Source organism: Myotis nattereri (assembly GCF_964212035.1).
Source record: "Myotis nattereri genome assembly, chromosome: 3".
NCBI classification, from domain to species: domain Eukaryota; kingdom Metazoa; phylum Chordata; class Mammalia; order Chiroptera; family Vespertilionidae; genus Myotis; species Myotis nattereri.
Window position 1 is genome coordinate 35,674,883 of NC_138077.1, and position 20,335 is coordinate 35,695,217.

Below are 20,335 nucleotides of genomic sequence, written 5' to 3' on the forward strand. Positions count from 1 at the left end.
ATCCTTGTATATGGTAATTTTTGTCATGCAGAAACATTGTATATTAGGTATTTGTATTAATTAATCTTTCCACTTGGGGGTTTGTTGTGATAATAAAAAAAAATAATTTTTCACTTTTAGTTTATCTATATTTTTCATACCTAAAAGATACATTCCTCTGGAATGTGGTATGTTATAAGATACCCTATGGTATCTTAATTAGTGGAGATTTTCATTTAAACCCAACAGTTTGGTTGAAATGTGAATATTTTTAGTTTTAAAACACCACACCTGTTTCTAATGTCACACAAGCCTTAAGTCAGTGGTTCTCTACCTTGGCTGCACATTAGAATCACCTGGGAATCTTTTTAAAATCCTGATTTCTGGACCTTATCCTCCGTAAATTCTGTTTCTTTGTTATGGGGTGGGGCCACAACATTAGTAACAAAGAAACAGAATTTCCAGAGGATGAGGCCCATAAATCAGGATTTTAAAAAGATTCCCAGGTGATTCTAATGTGCAGCCAAGGTTGAGAACCACTGCCTTAAGTGAATAGAAGTAAAAAAGAATGGGCCATCTGCCATCATGTGCCTCTTGGTCTTAAGTTGGTCAGGGAAGAGGAAGGGCAAACTAAGTAGAATTGAAGGGAAGGAGACATCATTTAGAAGATAGAATAAAAACAAGGGCAAATGTTTTCTTTTGTCTCCATTTTTACCCCTATAGAGTGATCTTTAAAGCATTCATTAGTTACAATCTAATTTGAAGTGTTTCAAATATAAAGTAACATTTCTCCACATTCCAGAGAAAGATTAAAGTTTTAAAAACTAATAGAATGAGAAGAAAATTAGAGTGTTTTTCAGTTTGGTAATTCTACTTGTATATATTAGAGGAATAATAACCCTTCACTGTTTAAACCTGAAAATACTTTGTAAACACTCACACCTTGAGATACTGGAGATTTTGAAAATCCTTTTTCAGGGGTTGAACATTTTCAATTTTAAAATAAGATAAAAGCTGGTTTTCTTCCCCTACTCAAGTTTATCTTTAATAAAGTCATTGCAATATATTTATTAATTTTTCTTTAAATTTTTACAATTTTGAAATATATTCTAATATATAAAGTCCCTGGGTCTGTCAGGACCAGAGGCTCCAAGTCAGTCCTGCAGTCAGCACTGGGTTGCTGTCAACCCAGCACTGACTGCTGCGGGTGAAGGCTCAGTGACCCAGCACTGACTGCTCAGGGGGCTGCGAATCAGGCCTGGAGAGAGGCCTGAAGAGAGAAGCAGGGTCTTATCTGTAGCCTGTGTGGCAGCTGTTGATCAGCACTTGCCTCTCTTTTTCTCTCCTGTCCAGGCCAGCAGCCATGCCTCCATTTCTCTCCAGGCCTCCACCTTTCTGATCAGGCCACATTGATAGGCCCAGAGATGCTGACTGGCATAGAAACCAACTAATCAGAACCAAATGTGAGTGAAGTGTGAGGAGCCAATGGCTGCCTAGAAGGCAGAGCTTTTAACGCTGACTGGCATAGAAACTGACCAATCAACACCAAATCAGGGTCAACTGTGCGGAGGCAATGGCTGCCTAGGAGGTGTGGCTTTTGACATGACTAACACAGAAACCGACCAATCAAAAACAAATTGGCCAGCAGAGGAGGGCACTTGGGGGCGAGATCAAGCCTGCAGGGAAGGGCCGTTGGGAGGCAGATCAGGCTGGCAGGGGAGGGCAGTTAGGGGTGATCAGGTAGGCAGAGGCAGTTAGAGGTAATCAGGCTGAAAGAGTAGGGCTGCTGGGGGCGAGACCAGGCCAGCAGGGGAGGGCCATTGGGGGCAACCAGGCCTCAGGGGAGGGCAGTTGGGGGCAAGATCAAGCCAGCAGGGGAGGACAGTTGGGGGCAACCAGGCTGGCAGGGGAGGGCAGTTAGTGATGATCAGGCAGGCAGAGGTCGTTGGGGGTGAGATCAGGCAGGCAGTCAGAGGCAGATAGGGGCAATTAGGCAGGCAGGCAAGTGAGCAGTTAGGAGCCAGCAGTCCCAGATTGTGAAAGGGATGTCTGACTGCTGGTTTAAGCCTGATCCCTAAACTGGCAGTCGGACATCCCTTAAGGGGTTCCCGTTTAGAGAGGGTGCAGACTGGGCTAAGGGAAAGCCCCGTCCATGCACAAATTTCATGCACCGGGCCACTAGTTTTATGTATAAGAAACTCATTACCAATGCTGGCATAAATGATAACTTAAATAAGTTTCTACTTTAGAATATTAAAGAAAGTCAGTATAGGAGTTCTCTTATTATATCAGGATCAAGATCCCCAGTGGATGCCTGAAACCACAGAGAAATACCAAACCATATATATATATATATTGAATGCAGACATACTTTTTCACTTAAAGAAAGCACTTTAGGACTTATCTTTGGCATATCTGAATTGCCAGCATCACTCACTATTCTTGTTCTTTGGGGCCATTGTTAAGTAAAATAAAAAAGCACTGTGATACCGCCACAGTCAATCTGGTAATGGAATGGGTACTAAGTGACTCATGAATATTGGGCCAGTGTCATATACAGTGTGGATATGCTGAACAAAAGGATGATTCAAGTCCTGGGCAGGACAAAGCAGACAGCATATGATTTCATCATGCTTCTCAGATGGCGTGTAATTTAAAACTTATGAATTGTTTATTTCTGGAATTTTTATTTAATATTTTCAGACCAAAGTTAATCATAGGTAACTGAAACCACAGAAAGCAAACCACAGATGAGGGGGACTACTGTAAATATAATATCTTATTTTTAAACATCATTAGAGGAGATCTGCAATGTGTTATTAAGTATTGGGTATTAGACAGCAACCTGACATGCTGCCATAAAAAATATAAGCTAACTAAATGAAAAACACATGATAGTGACTAAGTAAATTGGAGAAATGCCACAGATAGTTTGTTACAACCATATCCAGTGATCGAATGTGATTAAAAAAAAAAAAAAAAAGACCCACAGAATTTCAGAAAGGATAACTATTAAGATTAGTTTGTTCAACTGTATTAATGTGATTAGCATGCTGGATATATCAGCATAGGAGAAAGAAAATAACATTGCATTCCGGGTGAAAAGGTCCAGGAGATCCCAAATCTATTGATTTTCAGCTTCAGTTTCCTAGAGAACCCCTTCTGGACCATGTTGGCAGGCTGATAAATCCTATATAAACCCAGAAATAATGTCATAAATGCTTAAGTTAAAACACACAGGTTTACGAGGGAAACTGATTATATCAAATTGCAGTTATGTACGTATTAAAGCACACACATTTTCATTTTAGCAGTATGTAAGCTTTCTAAAACTAAAACATTAAACAACAAAATTCAGCAAAGTATCTCATAACTGTCATCTTTTCAAATTAGGGATGAGTTATTCACAATAACTGAAATATGATTTTCAAATACTTGAGAAACTTGTCAATGTGTCTTGGTATTGCTCTTCAACCAGTGCAAATTTAATTTCGTTTCTTTATATTAACTCATATGACCCTTTAATATCAGGTTTTCCTTTTAGCCAAAAAGGCAGCCTTAGGATGGTGATTTCATTTCAGGTTTTCAAGACACTTATGATAGAAAATTAAACAAGGAACATAACTACAATCTTTGCCTGAACTTGCTTATTTTATGAACTGGAATTAAAATGCTTATTATCAAACATTAAGTATGGAGCATCTGAACTCCTTGGATGGAATACTTAATTTGAATGTACCCAGCCTTGTAAATAGATTTTAAAAATTAATTGACCCATACAAATTTGTTACTAACCTTCTCTTTCCCATGGTGACTAACTTCTAGTAAAATGGATGAAATTGATATTTATTTCTACTTCCATCTCAGATATTAGTGCTTACAGAGGTTGAATAGATCACTGTCTATTAACTGATCTAGATCGATTATAATTCACTGAAGTGCTATGTGAGAAAACAATTCCCATTAGGATAGAATATAGATTTAGGATCATTTGAGGCTTGTGAATTTGGCCTAAATTTTAAAGTAAGAAATAATAAAAAGATTTAGAGGACAAAGTTTCTGTATCAGGAATGTTCTTCTCTTAAGGGAAATCCCTAGATATAATGATGGTCGGGGGCTAGGGGGCAATTCCAGTCTACAAACTGGGTTCTTTTTATTCTGACTATTTTACTCTGAAGCTAGATAGAAACAAAAGCACAAAAGAATAAAATAAACACAGGGTTGAGGGTCACATGTGTCCTCTCCTCATCACTGGTTAAATAAGAAGAGTAGGCAATAGAAAATGAGGTGGAGGAAGGAGGGAGGGAGGGAGAGAGAGAGAGAATGAGAGAGACGCTGATGCTGTAAGTCCTCTCTGCATGACTTTACAGAGACACTCTGGCCTCAGTTGATAGGGAACAGGGCCCAGGAAGATTTTTCAGGGAACCCTGTGTTGTTCCTGAAGGTTCCAACGTTGAATGGATTTTCTTGAAGCTTATACCTTTCATGAGGGCTTAACTCTGTCATGAGGCTCAATATCCAACTGTATCCAGCTATAGCTTCAGTTATCCCTTGAGCCACACAACCCTGTTTTTCATGCTCTATTCTCTCTCAGTAAATAGTACACATGTAGCACCACAGATGTGGTTTAACAGCCTGAACCTTCAACATATAATTTGAAAACAATTCTAGATAATGCTCACTCTGTTGCTGTCTTACTTGGTTTATCAAGAGAGCTTATGTAAGAACTAGAGGCCCGGTGAATGAATTCATGCATAGGTGGGATCCCTCTGGGTAGACTGCAGGGATCAGGCTGAAACCTGCAGTCCAATGCCACCTTCAGCTGCTACCTGTTGCTCCTCCTCATCCTGGCCCCACTGTGCATGCTGCAGATTCACGCCCAATCAGCCCTGATCAAGAGAGGCTTGTGTTGCCACAGCAGCACTCGCCAGCCATAAGCCCTGTGTCTGGCACCCTCCCAAGGGGAGTGGCCTGGGGCATTGGGCTGAAACCAGCTCTCTGACATCCCCCAAGCGGTCCCAGATTGAAAGAGGGCACAGGCAAGGCTGAGGGACCCCAACGGTTCACGATCAGGCCTGGGAAGGACCGTGGAAGGATTCCAAAGCATGTCCAACCCATTTTGCTCAGTCCTGATTGGCTGGACCCCAGCAGCAAGCTAACCTACTGATTGGAGCATCTGCCCCCTCATGGTCAGTGCAGGTCATAGAAAGCAGTTGAGCAGCCTTTGCATATTATTAGCATATCACACTTTGATTGGTTGTTTGATTGTTCTGATGTTCAGTCTATTTGCATATTACCCTTTTATTATATAGGACAAGGTGGCAATATAAAACTTCAGAGACAAGACTTTTCAATAAATGAGTTAATAAAAGCAAGCCAGATTAGAGAAAAGAATGCAGAAGTATTTTAGGGTATATCATCTTAAAGGTTGGATATTGCCTATTTGGCTTGTCTAAAAATCATAAAACATGGAAGAAATAATGCACTAATCATTACATCAAGGTGTCAGAAACCATGGCATGCAATGAAAATATTAAAGGTGTATAATGGGAGTAGCCATGGCAAGCAGAGAGAATAGAAGAGAATTTGTACTGGCTTCAGATAGAATGCCCTGAACCAATTCCAAGATGAGGGTGAATAAGAACTGATCTTTGTGTAACTACTACATCAGACAAAAAACACAAGAATTGATTGGAATGGGGTCACTGTGCCCTTTTAGGAACTTGCATATATGGAAAGCTAATACCTTTTGTCAGAGGGAAGCTATAATAGTTATGACTGAATAAAAATAATATAAAATACTATATTTATATAAAAATATGTATGTTATTTTTAAAATTTTAATTCTTTCACAGAAACATATTGTAGAATTTAAAATTGTCAGTTTTTGAGCCATGTAATTCTTCTGTGAAAAAAAACAATTATTTGTAAGGAATGTGGTTGACATTTGCAATGGGTATTTAAAATGATGTAGGCAAAATTACATTAAAAACAAACCTGTATTTTTATTGAGGTTGAATAGAATATATAAGATGTCTCAAAAAGATATAGATGTGGCTGCAGTAAAGGCAAAGTAGATCACTTAAAATATTATTAATTTCATTGGATAGACATCTGGGGAAAGAAAAGACTAGATTCTATGAAATCTTTATTAATAACATTGAGGAGTACAACTGTTTAGGTTTCACAAACGCAAATGCTTCTGGCCACGATTTGAATGAGTGAAGCAGGCTGAGTGTGACACTAGTGATGGGACATTGGTCAAAAACTTGCCTGACCGAGACATTTAAGTTAAATTTAAAAATATTCATTCTGGCTAAAGAAATTCCTTCCCAGGAGCCAGTTTGTTTAACACCTGGATCTCTCAGTACTACTTGGTATTTTTAAAATAATATACTAGTAAAGTAGTTTGTTTGTTTTTCATTTCATTATCTAGTACTAAGGGTAGCTCTTCTTTGGGAATATTTAATATCTTACCTAAACATTTCCAGGTGTAAGAACTCTAGGAATCTTCACCCCAGTAGACTATCAGGAAGTAAAAAAGGATTAACTCTATTTTCAGAAAACCGGGCTTTCAAAAGAAGCAAATTGGTGAGATTAACCATAAAAAGCATTAGGTTGCTACTGATTAGTCTATATGGTAGGACTCTCTTTTTACTTTCTTTTTGCAAAGTGCTTAATTATCCAAGTTATTTGTAAATAACTTAAGCTGATGCCTTGCCTTGTTTATAAATACTCAGGGTCTCCATTTTAATTGATTTTAATTTGTTACAAAGATCTTTCTATTAGACTCTCAAAGAATATTGAATAGATCTTGAAACATTATGGGTTTGAAAAATCGCATTTTACTTGAAAAGTGGAAAAAATTTGCTCTATGAATATTCAACTTCATATTTAAAATATTTGTATGTATTATATTTAAAAGTATTTTTGAAATTGTATTATGCCTAAGAAAGATGGGGAGGGAGGTTGAGGCATCCATTGATTTTTGATTCAATAGCAAATGTGTATGGAGGACATTCAGGTTGGGGCAAAAGTTACACTTGTGACCACGTGAAACAGTTTATTCTTGTAGTACTATTTATTAATTACTAGAGGCCTGATTCATGAAATTCATGCAAGAGTAGGCCTTCCTTCCCCTGGCTGCTGGCACTGTTTTCCCTCTGCAACCCAGGACCTGGGCTTCCCTAGCAGCCCGGCTTCGTCCGGAAGGTCATCTGAAGGACGTCTGGTCTAATTAGCATATTATGCTTTTATTATTATAGATTGTATTATTTTCCATACAAACAACTGTATTATCTGCCTATTAGATATGGTGTTCTCATGTTATTGCTCACTCATATTTGTTGTGCATTCTAGACAACTCTTAGTGTAAGAAATAATATCCTATCTCCTTATGTATTTCCCTAGAGTTTCTTAATGTCCCACAGAGTTGATGTCATATATTCCTCAAATGTGTGGGAATATGCTTTTAAGGAGGAATGGAGAAAATTCCTTCTGTGTTTTCAAGAAAAAACATTTAGAAAAGTGGAATTGTGTCCTATCAAACCATCCTTTAGATTTAAATTCATGGGAAAACAAAAAGCACAGTAAAACTAGACCTTTTTAAAGGACTCAACCTTCTTTTTTTTTTACATTTCTTTATTGATTAAGGTATTACATATGTGTCCTTATATCCCCATTTTTCCCCAGCCCCCCACTCATGCCCTCACCCCCTTGTTGTCTGTGTCCATTGTTAAGGCTTATATGCATGCGTACTAGTCCTTTGGTTGATCTCTCCACCTCACCCCCACCCTCCCCTACCTTCCCTCTGAGGTTTGATGGTCTGATCTATGTTTCTCTGTCTCTGGATCTGTTTTTGTTCATCAAATTAAAGTTATGGTGGTTTATAATAATTCCATGATAAAAAATGCTTTTGAAGCAACAAAAAGAAGCAGTTAGATTGAAGCCAGCACTAGTCACACTTGGTGAGCATCAGAATCCAGAATCATAGAAGAGAGTTACAACACCGATTCCTGACTCCATCCTGGAGGTTCCCATTCAGAAGGGCATGGGTGGAGCCTGAGCATCTGCATTTTGAATAAGTTCCCGGGTGACATCCATGCTGCTGACCTATGGACCACACTTGGAGTGGCATTCATTTAGAGATGCCCTGAGAAGCTGAGTTCGTGCTAACCATGTAAATTATGTTTTCCAGAAAAATATTCTCAACTGTTTCAGAAGAGCACAGTGCCCAGAATCCAATGTCAGTTCCGTACAGATACAAGGTGATGCGGATTATTTCATCAACTACCTTGGAGTTCCCAGTGTGCAATTTGCTTATGAGGACATCAAGTCATTACAGGTAATTATTTCTAAAATATGTAACTCCCCCCCCACACACACACACACAATATAGCAGACATGCAGAATTTGATTTTATCCTGGCTATTTGTCTTTCTTATCAACTAGGTCACTATAGGAAGCTGCTTCGTTTAGAGAGTTATTCTTATTGTTCAGAGGCTTTGTAACAGTATTTGAAAACATCAGGTCTTTTCAATAGTGTTGAATTCAATTTAAAAAGATTTATATTGTCACTCACATTTTCACAGTGTGCTTTGCAACAAGAAATTTGCAGTAGTTGGATTAACATCAAAACATAATTGTAATCTTCAGTATTCACAGAAACAGATGACATATGCAATAGATTCTCTTCTCCTTGCCCAAGGGAAAATGCATTTCATATACTGTATACTAATGTGTCTTGCGGATTAGCTACCCAAAGTATATCAATAGTTTGCCTTCCGAAAAAGATACAACTTTTTTTGTGGAGATAGGTCCTCCCCCCACCCCTGCAAAAAATATCACATAGGCATGATTCACCATAATTAAGTCTGTGTTCATCCATCTATTGGACTGAAAGCATATTCATCTGTCTCAAAATTGTGTCACTGGAAATTGTTCTCTGTAGATATAAACCAGTTGAGATCTTTTATTTTCTTTTAACAAATTGTGCTTGCCTTTTGGGGAGTTCTTTAAAAGCCTCTGGGGTAGCCTGGTTGAGGTAATTTTTACATTAACTAAATAGTGGCTGGAAATAGAGTAAACCCTGCTTTGTTCTACAATCATGGATGTCCTTGAAAATTTGTATTTAAATTGTATTTATAGACTAAACTATTAGCTTTTAGCAATACTTAGTTTCTCTGCACATACCTTAGATCCTTTGTAAACAGCTGATATATCTAACATCTTAAATTCATAGAGGGAGAAATTCTGGGTGAATCCTATTGTGATGAGATAAATTCTTAGGCAATACAAAAATAATATTTATGACTTATCTGTTTTTATAATTTTGGATTTTCATATGCTATTGTTGTTTGAACATGAGGTACATGTGTAGCGGTATCTTTTCTTTTAGGCAAATCCACGGTCTATACTTTAATAAAATCTATGTCTTAAAATATAACTCATTTTTTACTTTTCTGCTTGATATTTTATAATATCTCTTTATCATTTCCCCATCTCAACTCATCCAACTCCTGTCTTATCAACACATTGAATGATAGCTTTTATTCAATACAGGGCTGATTCATCTTGGTTGAGTTTTAAGCCAAGAATTTAGAGAAGCAATGTAGTATAGCCTTAAGAATGGGACTAATAGTTGATTCCCAACTCTGATACCTACTTGATACTTATTAGATAGATGATTTAACTTCTTTCAATATTATTTTAGAAATGAGGAACCATATCATAGTTACGCATAGGATAAATGACACTATGCCTGTAAAAAACATAGCTATATTGAACATGCAATAAAGCCTCTATCAATCATAGCTATCATCACAATTATTATTGCCCAATTTTAGTTCCAAAATATTAGTGGGAGAATTTCTAAAACAATTAGGTAAGAACATATTAGTAGAAGGGAATAGAGAGCTTGTAAACTGTTAAGGAAAACAAGCTTCTGAGGTAGAAAAGGTGGCATTTGATTAGGCTCAGCGGGAGGATCTGAGGTGTCAATAGAAAGAAGATTTGGAAACCAGTATTAGTGAAGTTCTCAAAAGGTACTATTATCACTGAAATTCTTTAGGCTAAAGTATACCTACTGGCTTAGTCTATACATCAAGTAGTTTTTCAAATTTTACTCAGACTCTTTAACTTTCATCAACAAAATCATCTGCACTAATAAAAGAGAAAAATGGTAATTGGCGTACAGCGATACCGTTTTCATTGGCTAATCAGGGCTATATGCAAATTAACTGCCAACTAAGATTGGCAGTTAACTGCCAACTAAGATTGGCAGTTAACTGCCAACAAGATGGCAGCTAATTTGCATATGTAGGCACAATGCAGGGAGGCGAAAGGGAAAGCAGGAAGAAGCCCCCTGCCACTGACAGTGATCGGAAACCCAGGGGGCAGCTAAGAGCTGGGGGGCAGGGCAAAGGCTGCCCTGGGGCTGCCTTTGCCCTGCCCCCCAGCCATGATCGGAGAATCAGGCGCCTTTGCCGCCCTGGCCAGTGATAGCAGGAAGTAGGGGTGGAGCCAGCAATGGGAGCTGGGCACGGTTGAAGCTGGCAGTCCCAGGAGCTAGGGGTCCCTTGCCTGGGCCTAAAGCCAAGCCCATGATCGCGGGGTGCTGCAGCTGCTGGTCCCCGCTGCCCGGGCCGGACGCCTAGGCCAGAGGTGTTAGGCCTGGGCAGGGGCAGAGCCTGCAACCATGGGGAGCTGGGGGTCCCCTGCCCAGGCCTGACACCTCTGCCGGAGGCCTCAGGCCTGGTCAAGGGGCTGATCCGGTGATTGGTGATCAGAGGGTGATGAGGGTCAACTCCTCTGGCTGAGGCATCAGGCCTGGGTGGGGGGCAGAGCCGGGGATTGGGGGGATATGATGGTCCCCTTGCCCAGGCCTGAAGCCTGGGTCAGAGGCGTCAGGCTTGGGCGGGGGGTGGACCAAGCTATCAGAGGGAGATGGGGGTCCCCTGCCCAGGAATAATTCCTGGGCCAGAGGCCTCAGGCCTGGGCGTGGGCCAGAGCCAGTGATCGGGCGGAGATGGGGCTCCCCTGTCCAAGCCTGACACCTCTGGCAGAGGCGTCAGGCCTGGGCAAGGGGCTGATCAGGCAATCGGAGGGTGATGGGGATCAACGCCTGAGGGCCCCCAGTATGTGAGAGGGGGCAGGCTGTGCTGAAGGACACTCCCCCCTCCCCCCCACGCCCAGTGCATGAATTTCGTGCACTGGGCCCCTAGTACTATATAATAAAAGGCTAATATGCAAATAGACTGAATGGCAGAATGACTGGTCACTATGATGTGCCCTGACCACCAGGGGGCAGATGCTCAACACAGGAGCTGCCCCCTCGTGGTCAGTGCACTCCCACAGGGGGAATGCCGCTCAGCCAGAAGCCAGGCTCACGGCCTCTTTGTCAGTACTAAGGATGCCCGGCTGCCAACTTAGGCCTGCTCCCCCAGGCCTGTCAATCAGTTGGGCATCCCATGACGGCTCCTTGACTGCAACAGGGCAGAGGCCAGGCTGAGGGACCCCCCCCCTCAGTGCACATATTTTGTGCACCAGGCCTTAGTCTGTCTGTAAATATCTACACTAATAAAAGACAGAGATGCTAATTGACCATAACTTTGCTATTCCCTAAACCATGACCACCAGCCAATCAGAGCAACTGTATGCAAATTAATCCAACCAATATGGCGGCTTGCAGCCACAGAGCTGGAGCAAGCCAGAGGCTTGGTTGCCCAGGTGATGGAGAAAGCCAAGCTTCCCGCCAGCCCTGAGCTGGCTGAGGACTCTGCTCATGGCAACAAAGTTTCAATTATAGAAGACAAATAAATCCCAGATACCTGCTTCCAGCCAGTCTCCACTGGGAGCTTGGGTGGCTGGGGGTTATGGCCAGCCTGCAAACAGCCATCAGCCCCTCACCCAGGCTGGCCAAACCCTCATGCAGTGAGGGTCACCGCTGGGGGGCTTAGCCAGCCTGAAAACGGCCCTCAGCCCCTCACCCAGGCTGGCTAGGCACCCCAGGGGGGGACCCCAACCTGAAGCGGCTGTGGCCAGCCTTCAAACAGCCATCAGCTCATCACCCAGGTTGGCAGACACTCCTATATAATAAAAGGGTAATATGCAAATTAACCCTAACAGCAGAATGACTGGGAATGACTGGTCCCTATGACACACACTGACCACCAGGGGGCAGATGCTTAATGCAGGAGCTGTCCCTTGGTGGTCAGTGCACTCCCACAGGGGGTGCTCTGCTCAGCCACAAGCCAGGCTGACGGCTGCCAGCACAGTGGTGGTGGTGGGAGCCTCTCCCGCCTCCTCAGCAGCACTAAGGATGTCCAACTGCAGCTTAGGTCTGCTCCCCGCTGGCAAGTGGACATCCCTGAGGGCTCCCGGGCTGCAAGAGGGATGTCTGACATCCAGCTTAGGCCCATTCCCCCAGGGAGTGGGGCTAAGCCAGCAGGTGGTCATCCCCAGAGGGGTCCCAGACTGTGAGAAGTGACAGGCCGGGCTGAGGGACCCCCCTGAGTGCACAAATTGTTGTGTACCCGGCCTCTAGTGTATACTAGAGGCCGGGTACACAACAAGGGAAGGAGGGTCCCTCAGCCCGGCCTGTGCCCTCTCGCAGTCTGCAACCCCTCGGGAGATAATGACCTGCTGGCTTAGGCCTGCTCCTGGGTGGCATAGGGCAGGCCCAATCCCTAGGTGCAGCCCCTGGTCAGGCTCATAGCAGGGCCGATTGGGGGGTTGGGGCACTGCCCCCTGTCATGCACAGAGCAGGGCAGATTGGGAGGTTGCGATGCCACCCTCAGTCACACTCAGGGTAGGGCCGATTGGGGGGTTGGGGCACCGCCCCCTGTCACACTCAAGGAGGGTCGATGGGGAGGTTGCAGCGCCACCCCCTGTCACACACAGAGCAGGGCCAATCAGGAGGTTGGGGCGCTGTCCCCTGTCACTCACAGAGCATGGCCCATCAGGGGAGTTGGGGCTCCATACCCTGTCACGCAGAGAGCAGGGCCCATCAGGGGGTTGGGGAGCTCCCCCCATCACTCATGGAGTAGGGCTGATAGGAGAGTTGGGGCACCACCCCCTGTCACACACAGAGCAGGGGGAATCAGGGGTTGGGGCACGGCACCCTGTCACACTCAGGGCAGGGCCGATGGGGAGGTTATGGCTCTATCCCATCACACACAGAGCAGGGCCCGTGGGGGGTGGTTGGGGCGCCGCCCTCTATCACCCACAGAGCAGGGCTGATCGGGTGTTGGGGCACCGCCACTCACACTCAGGGCAGGGCAGGTGGGGAGGTTATGGGTGTACGCTGTCACACACAGAGCCGCAGGGCGATCAGGGGATTGGGGAGCTCCCTCCTATCAGGCACAGAGCAGGGCTGATCAGAGTGTTGGGGCACCTTCCCTTGTCACAAACAGAGCAGGGCGGATAGGGAGTTTGTGGCCCCGCCCCCTGTCACACACAGAGCCACAGGGTGATCAGGGGGTTTGGGCGCTGCCCCCTCTCACGCTGATCCTGGTGGTGGGAGGCATATTACCCTTTTGCTATATAGGATAGAGGCCTGGTGCATGGGTGGAAGCCAGCTGGTTTGCCCTGAAGGGTGTCCTGGATCAGGGTGGGGGTCCCCACTGGGGTGCCTGGCCAGCCTGGGTGAGGGGATGATGGCTGTTTGCAGCTGGTCACACACCCTTCAGGGTGGGGGTCCCCACTGGGGTGCCTGGCCAGTCTGGGTGAGGGGCTGAGGGCTGTTTTCAGGCTGCCAGGTGACTGAAGCTCTCAACGGCTCCTTTTTTCTTTTTTTTTTTTATTCTGGGCCAGCTTTAGCTCTGGCTCCAGCTCTTAGGCCTCTGCTGCTGAAAGCAGGTGTCTGGTTTGTTTGGGTTCTATAATCGAAACACTGTATCAACTCCAGCTCTGAGATCCCGGCTGGCTGAAAGCAGGTTTCTGGTATTTTGTTTAACTTCTATATTTGTAACAATATTTCAAACTGCAAGCTCAGAAGCTGGCAGCGGTAGGCGGATAACATTGGAGTCCTCCGTCACTAAAGGAAGCAAGCCTCATGTTCATTTCAAGCTGCCTGGCTGCCAGCGGCCATCTTGACTGGCAGTTAATTTGCCTATTGCCCTGATTAGCGAATGGGAAGGGTAGCAGAGGTACGGCTAATTACCATCTTTCTCTTTTAGTAGATAAGATATATATATATATATATATATATATATATATATATATATATATATATACACTAGGGGCCCGGTGCATGAAATTCGTGCACTGGGTGTGGGGAGGGGGAGAGTCCCTCAGCCCAGCCTGCCCCCTCTCACATACTGGGAGCCCTCAGGCGTTGACCCCCATCACCCTCCGATTGCCTGATCGGCCCCTTGCCCAGGCCTGACGCCTCTGCCAGAGGTGTCAGGCTTGGACAGGGGACCCCCATCTCCCTCCGATCACTGGCTCTGGCCCCCGCCCAGGCCTGAAGACTCTGGCCCAGGAATCATGCCTGGGCAGGGGACCCCCATCTCCCTCTGATCGCTTGCTCCACCCCTCGCCCAAGCCTGACGCCTCTGACCCAGGCTTCAGGCCTGGGCAAGGGGACCATCATATCCCCCCAATCCCCGGCTCCGCCCCCAACCCAGGCCTGATGCCTCAGCCAGAGGAGTTGACCCTCATCACCCTCTGATCACCAATCACCGGATCGGCCCCTTGACCAGGCCTGAGGCCTCCGGCAGAGGTGTCAGGCCTGGGCAGGGGACCCCCAGCTCCCCGCAGTTGCAGGCTCCGCCCCTGCCCAGGCCTAACGCCTCTGGCCTAGGCGTCCGGCCCGGGCAGCGGGGACCCGCAGCTGCAGCACCCCGCGATCGTGGGCTTGGCTTTAGGCCCAGGCAAGGGACCCCTAGCTCCTGGGACTGCCAGCTTCGACCGTGCCCAGCTCCCATTGCTGGCTCCACCCCTACTTCCTGCTATCACTGGCCAGGGCGGCAAAGGCGCCTAATTCTCCGATCATGGCTGGGGGGCAGGGCAAAGGCGGCCCCAGGACCACCTTTGCCCTGCCCCCCAGCTCTTAGCTGCCCCCTGGGTTTCCGATCACTGTCAGTGGCAGGGGGCTTCTTCCTGCTTTCCCTTTGGCCTCCCTGCATTGTGCCTACATATGCAAATTAGCCGCCATCTTGTTGGCATTTAACTGCCAATCTTAGTTGGCAGTTAACTGCCAATCTTATTTGGCAGTTAATTTGCATATATCCCTGATTAGCCAATGAAAAAGGTATCACCGTACGCCAATTACCATTTTTCTCTTTATATATATATATATATATATATATATATATATATATATATATATATAGCGAATATGCAAAGTGCCATCTGGAGAGTTTGGGAGACCGGAAGTTTGATCGCTCGCTATGAGGTGTGTTCACCATTAGGAGGTGGTACAGAATGAAGGAAGGCCCCCTCTGGCAGACGGCAGCCAGGGAAGGGAGGCCCCAGCCAGCAGCTGGAAGGAAGGCCCAGGCCAGCAGCTGGAAGGCCCCAAATGCCCCTGATTGCCAGCCAGGCCTACGAAACCTACACATGCACAAATTTCATGCACTCGGCCTCTAGTTTTTATTATATTTCTCCAATACGTAACTAAAAGAGATTCCCCTATGCCTTATATTTTAACAGATGACATTGTTTCTATTGCTTTAGCATGAGGCATTTTTAAAAATGGATTTGTCCCTTAAATATATGAATGTTCAAGATGAGATAATTTTGTTTGGTGAACTCTTCAAATGACACATAACCTTTGCTTTCAGTATTAACCTATAATAATTATTTCTATATGTTTAGAGGAGTTATGAACACTGAGAGACTTTATCCATGATATAAAGATTTATCCTATTTCAATTAATAAAGTAGATAAAAATTTAGAGGTTTTTCATGAGTTTGAAAGTAGATTCAAAAATATAATGTATACTATTTATATATTATATACTACTAGAGGCCCGGTGCACAAAAATTTGTGCACTCGGGGGGGATGCGGGGTCCTTCAGCCCGACCTGTGCCCTCTCGCAGTCTGGGACCCCTTGGGAGATAATGCTCTGCTGGCTTAGGCCTGCTCCCGGGTGGCAGAAGTCAGGCCCAATCCCTAGGTGCAGCCCCTGGTCGGGCTCAGAGCAGGGCCGATTGGGGCGTTGGGGCACCGTCCCCTGTCACACTCAAGGCAGGATTGATGGGGAGGTTGCGGCGCTACCCTGTGTCACGCACAGAGCAGGGCCAATCAGAGGGTTGGGGCACTGCCCCCTGTCATGCACAGAGCAGGGCCCATCAGGGGTGTTGGGGCTCCGTACCCTGTCACACACAGAGCAGGGTCAATCATGGGGTTGGAGAGCTCCCCCCTGTCATGCACGGAGCAGGGCCGATCGGGGGTTGAGGAGCTCCCCCCGTCACTCATAGAGTAGGGCTGATAGGGGAGTTGGGGCACCGCCCCCTGTCACACTTAGGGCAGGGCGGATCAGGGGGTTGGGGCGCTGCCCTCTATCATCCACAGAGTAGGGCTGATCAGGGGGTTGGGGTGCCACCACTGTCACACTCAGGGCAGGGCTGATGGGGAGGTTATGACTTTACCCCATTACACACAGAGCAGGACCCATTGGGGGGGGGTTGGGGTTCCACCCTCTATCACCAACAGAGCAGGGCCAATCAGGGGGTTGGGGTGCCGCCACTGTCACACTCAGGGCAGGGCCGATGGGGAGGTTATGGCTCGACCCCGTCACACACAGAGCAGGGCCCGTGGGGGGGGGGAGGGGTTGGGGCGCCGCACCCTGTCACACACAGAGCAGGGCTATCAGGGGGTTTGGGTGCTGCCCCCTGTCATGCTGATCCCGATGCCGGGAGGCCTCTCGGCTCCACTGATCCCGGTGCTGGGAGGCATATTACCCTTTTACTATATAGGATAGAGGCCTGGTGCATGGGTGGGGCTGGCTGATTTGCCCTGAAGGGTGTCCTGGATCAGGGTGGGGGTCCCCACTGGGGTGCCTGGCCAGCCTGGGTGAGGGGATGATGGCTGTTTGCAGCTGGTCACACACCCTTCAGTGTGGGGGTCCCCACTGGGGTGCCTGGCCAGTCTGGGTGAGGGGCTGAGGGCTGTTTTCAGGCTGCCAGGTGACTGAAGCTCCCCACTGCTTTTTTTTCTTTTCTTTTTTTATTCTGGGCCAGCTTTAGCTCTGGCTCCAGCTCTGAGGCCTCTGCTGCTGAAAGAAGGTATCTGGTTTGTTTCAGTTCTATAATCGAAACAATGTATAACTACAGCTCTGAGACCCGGGCTCGCTGAAAGCAGGTTTCTGGGGTTTTGTATAGCTTCTATATTTGTTACAATGTTTCTTAAACTGCAAGCTCATTGGCCGGCAAGGCAGGCGGGGAACGTTGGAGTCCTCCGTCACTGAAGCAAGCATGCCTCATGTTAGTTTCAAGGTGCCTGGCTGCCGGCCGCCATCTTGGCTTGCAGTTAATTTGCATATCTCGCTGATTAGCCAATGGGAAGGGTAGTGGTCGTACGCCAATTTCCATTTTTTTCTCTTTTATTAGATAGGATGTTATACACATAATATAATATCTAAGATAATATCTACCACCTATTGAGTACTTACTGTGCTATGTCTTTTTATGTCATCTCATTTAATACAGTATCTTTATCAGTCACCTATTATTATTAACACTTTTTTGTTGATGTTGTAGATGAAATTAAGTTTAAAATCTAATTGCTTTTCAAGGTCATAAAACTAATAAATGGCCAAGACAGAAGTTGACCTCAGATCTGTTTAACCATAAGCTCATGTTCTCAAAGATTACACTAAAGATCATATGTTAGAAGCCCAAGGGCAAGATCCAGTCTGCAGATATATTTTATTTGCTCTGCACTTTATTGAAAAATTAGATTCTGGAAACATTGGTTCTTTTTCCCATGGACACAATTGGCTAAATTGTGCATTACTCTCTAGCTTGACATTTTCTTTATTAAAGTATCTGCCATATTGTTTGTTCTAGAATGAAGTTAAGAATAATATTGCTTCAACACCTGTTTCTATAAAAAATTGGGACATGAATGGTCAACCTAAAGGGCCACATGGTTTACCAGACTCGTGTAAGCCATATTACCTGCCTGGACCGTGTAAAAACTGCGTTCATTTTGTCTACATTCAACTCAAGTAAAATAGTTGAAATGAATAATTATACAGTTTCTTTCCATTTAAAAATTGTATATGTATTCTAAGTGAAGCTAATTTTATGATTTTGGTTATATTTTTGAGAAAGTATTTAAAAAATATTTGGGTGATTATAATGCAAACCTTCATATATCTGCCATTTTTTAATCCAGCAAAACTAATTATTAATCTCTTAAATTCAATTTTAAAAGGTGAATAATGATTACAGAAAAATATTTAACTGTAGGAAAATAAACTAGTGCCATAACTACCACTTTTTATGGAAATAAGGGCCATTATTAGTTCTAAAATTATATTTTGATTAAACATGACATTTTATAATCACTATCCCAAATAGCTCATATTTTCCATATTCTCTTTTTTAAAAAATATATATATTTTATTGACTTTTTACAGAGAGGAAGAGAGTTAGAGTTAGAAACATCGATGAGAGAGAAACATCAATCAGCTGCCTCCTACACACCCCCCACTGGGGATGTGCCTGCAACCAAGGCACATGCCCTTGACCGGAATCGAACCTGGGACCCTTCAGTCCACAGGCCGATGCTCTATCCACTGAGCCAAACCGGTTAGGGCTCCATATTCTCATCAGTGCCTTTTCCCTATAGCTTCTTTGGGTGCTAATATATTGCATAAAATTGCTTGAAGCACCTTTCTCCTATAGCTTTTCTTGATGTCTTTCCTCTAGTTTTCCAATAACTGAATTTCACAAATGCAAAGAAATCTATGGATTTTCCAAATATTAAAATTATTCCTTATTGTAAAATATTGTCCTGTTAGTAGAAAAGTCTCTAGTTGTAAGCTTCATTTAAATATAGTTTTCAATTTGTAAACATTGTTGCACCTGTTAGGAGAGGCATTCTGTGCAGACTAAATACAATACAGAGATTGTTGAAAAGGAAATGAAAAGACAGATGCTTTCTGATTAAAAGTGCAATTTATGACAGACTGGTGGTCCAATGCACATTTCTTCTGTCACTTAACAGCTGTTTCACATAAGTTTTGTTCCAGATCAGTATATTTACTCTATAGGGCATGTCAGAGGTTCTGCCTTTTTCAGTTTATCAAAATATCAGTCCATGTACCAGCAAGCTGTATACCATAAATTCAAGCTCTGGTTTCTCACTCTGTTTAACCTCATATTGCTTGCTCTTCTGCTTGAAACATTCTATTTTAAACCCAATTTACCTCTATAATGGAGGCTTTAACATTTAAATTATAATGAGACAAAGGAGTATTATACCTTTTATATGGCATGATTTCTTGCATGATTGTTTCAATATCATTTAGTAACCCAGCAACTGAGGACAAAGTAGCATAGGTGTTTTAAAACTCTTATTAATTCTTAAGTTAGATAATGTTGACTCAATTTTGATTCTTATGCAGCAGCATGAGTGTGTATGAATGTTTGTATGTGTGCAATTTTTTTTCTTTATTGATTAAGGTATTACATATGTGTCCTTATCCCCCCATTGCCCTCCACCCTCCCCACTCATGCCATCACCCCCTGGTGTCTGTGTCCATTGGTTAGGCTTATATGCATGCATATAAGTTCTTTGGTTGATCTCTCCCCTTGATCCCCACCCCCCTACCTTCCCTCTGAGGTTTGATTGTCTGATTGATGCTTCTCTGTCTCTGGATCTGTTTTTGTCCATCAGTTTATGTTGTTCATTATATTCCACAAATGAGTGAGATCGTGTGATATTTATCTTTCTCTGACTGATTTATTTTGTTTAGCATAATGCTCTCCAGTTCCATCCATGTTGTTGCAAATAATAAGAATTCCTTTGTTTTTTACTGCAGCATAGTATTTCATTGTGTAGATGTACCACAGTGTTTTAATCTACTTATCTGCTGATGGGCACTTAGGCTGTTTCCACATCTTAACTGTGGTAAATTGTGCTGCTATGAACATAGGAGTGCATATATCCTTTCTGATTGGTGTTTCCAGTTTCTTGGGATATATTCCTAGAAGTAGGATCACTGGGTCAAATGGGAGTTCCATTTTTAGTTTTTTGAGGAAACTCCATACTGTCTTCCACAGTGGCTGCACAGTCTGCATTCCCACCCGCAGTGCACAAGGGTTCCTTTTTCTCCGAATCCTAGTCAGTACTTGTAATTTGTTGATTTGTTGATGATAGCCATTCTGACAGGTGTGAGAT

The 20,335-nt window shown here is 44.2% G+C and overlaps 1 protein-coding gene across 2 annotated transcripts in view; it reads left to right on the forward strand.

The window, feature by feature from the left end:
- Positions 1-20,335, forward strand: part of NLGN1 (neuroligin 1) — a gene marked incomplete at its 3' end in the record, with an annotated part of 2,013,512 nt that overhangs the window by 1,791,732 nt on the left and 201,445 nt on the right. For both annotated transcript variants that reach the window (XM_081087461.1, XM_081087460.1), the window contains exon 10: positions 8,177-8,323. In XM_081087461.1, the coding sequence (XP_080943587.1) occupies positions 8,177-8,323 (147 nt within the window). The remainder of the gene's footprint in view (positions 1-8,176; positions 8,324-20,335) is intronic.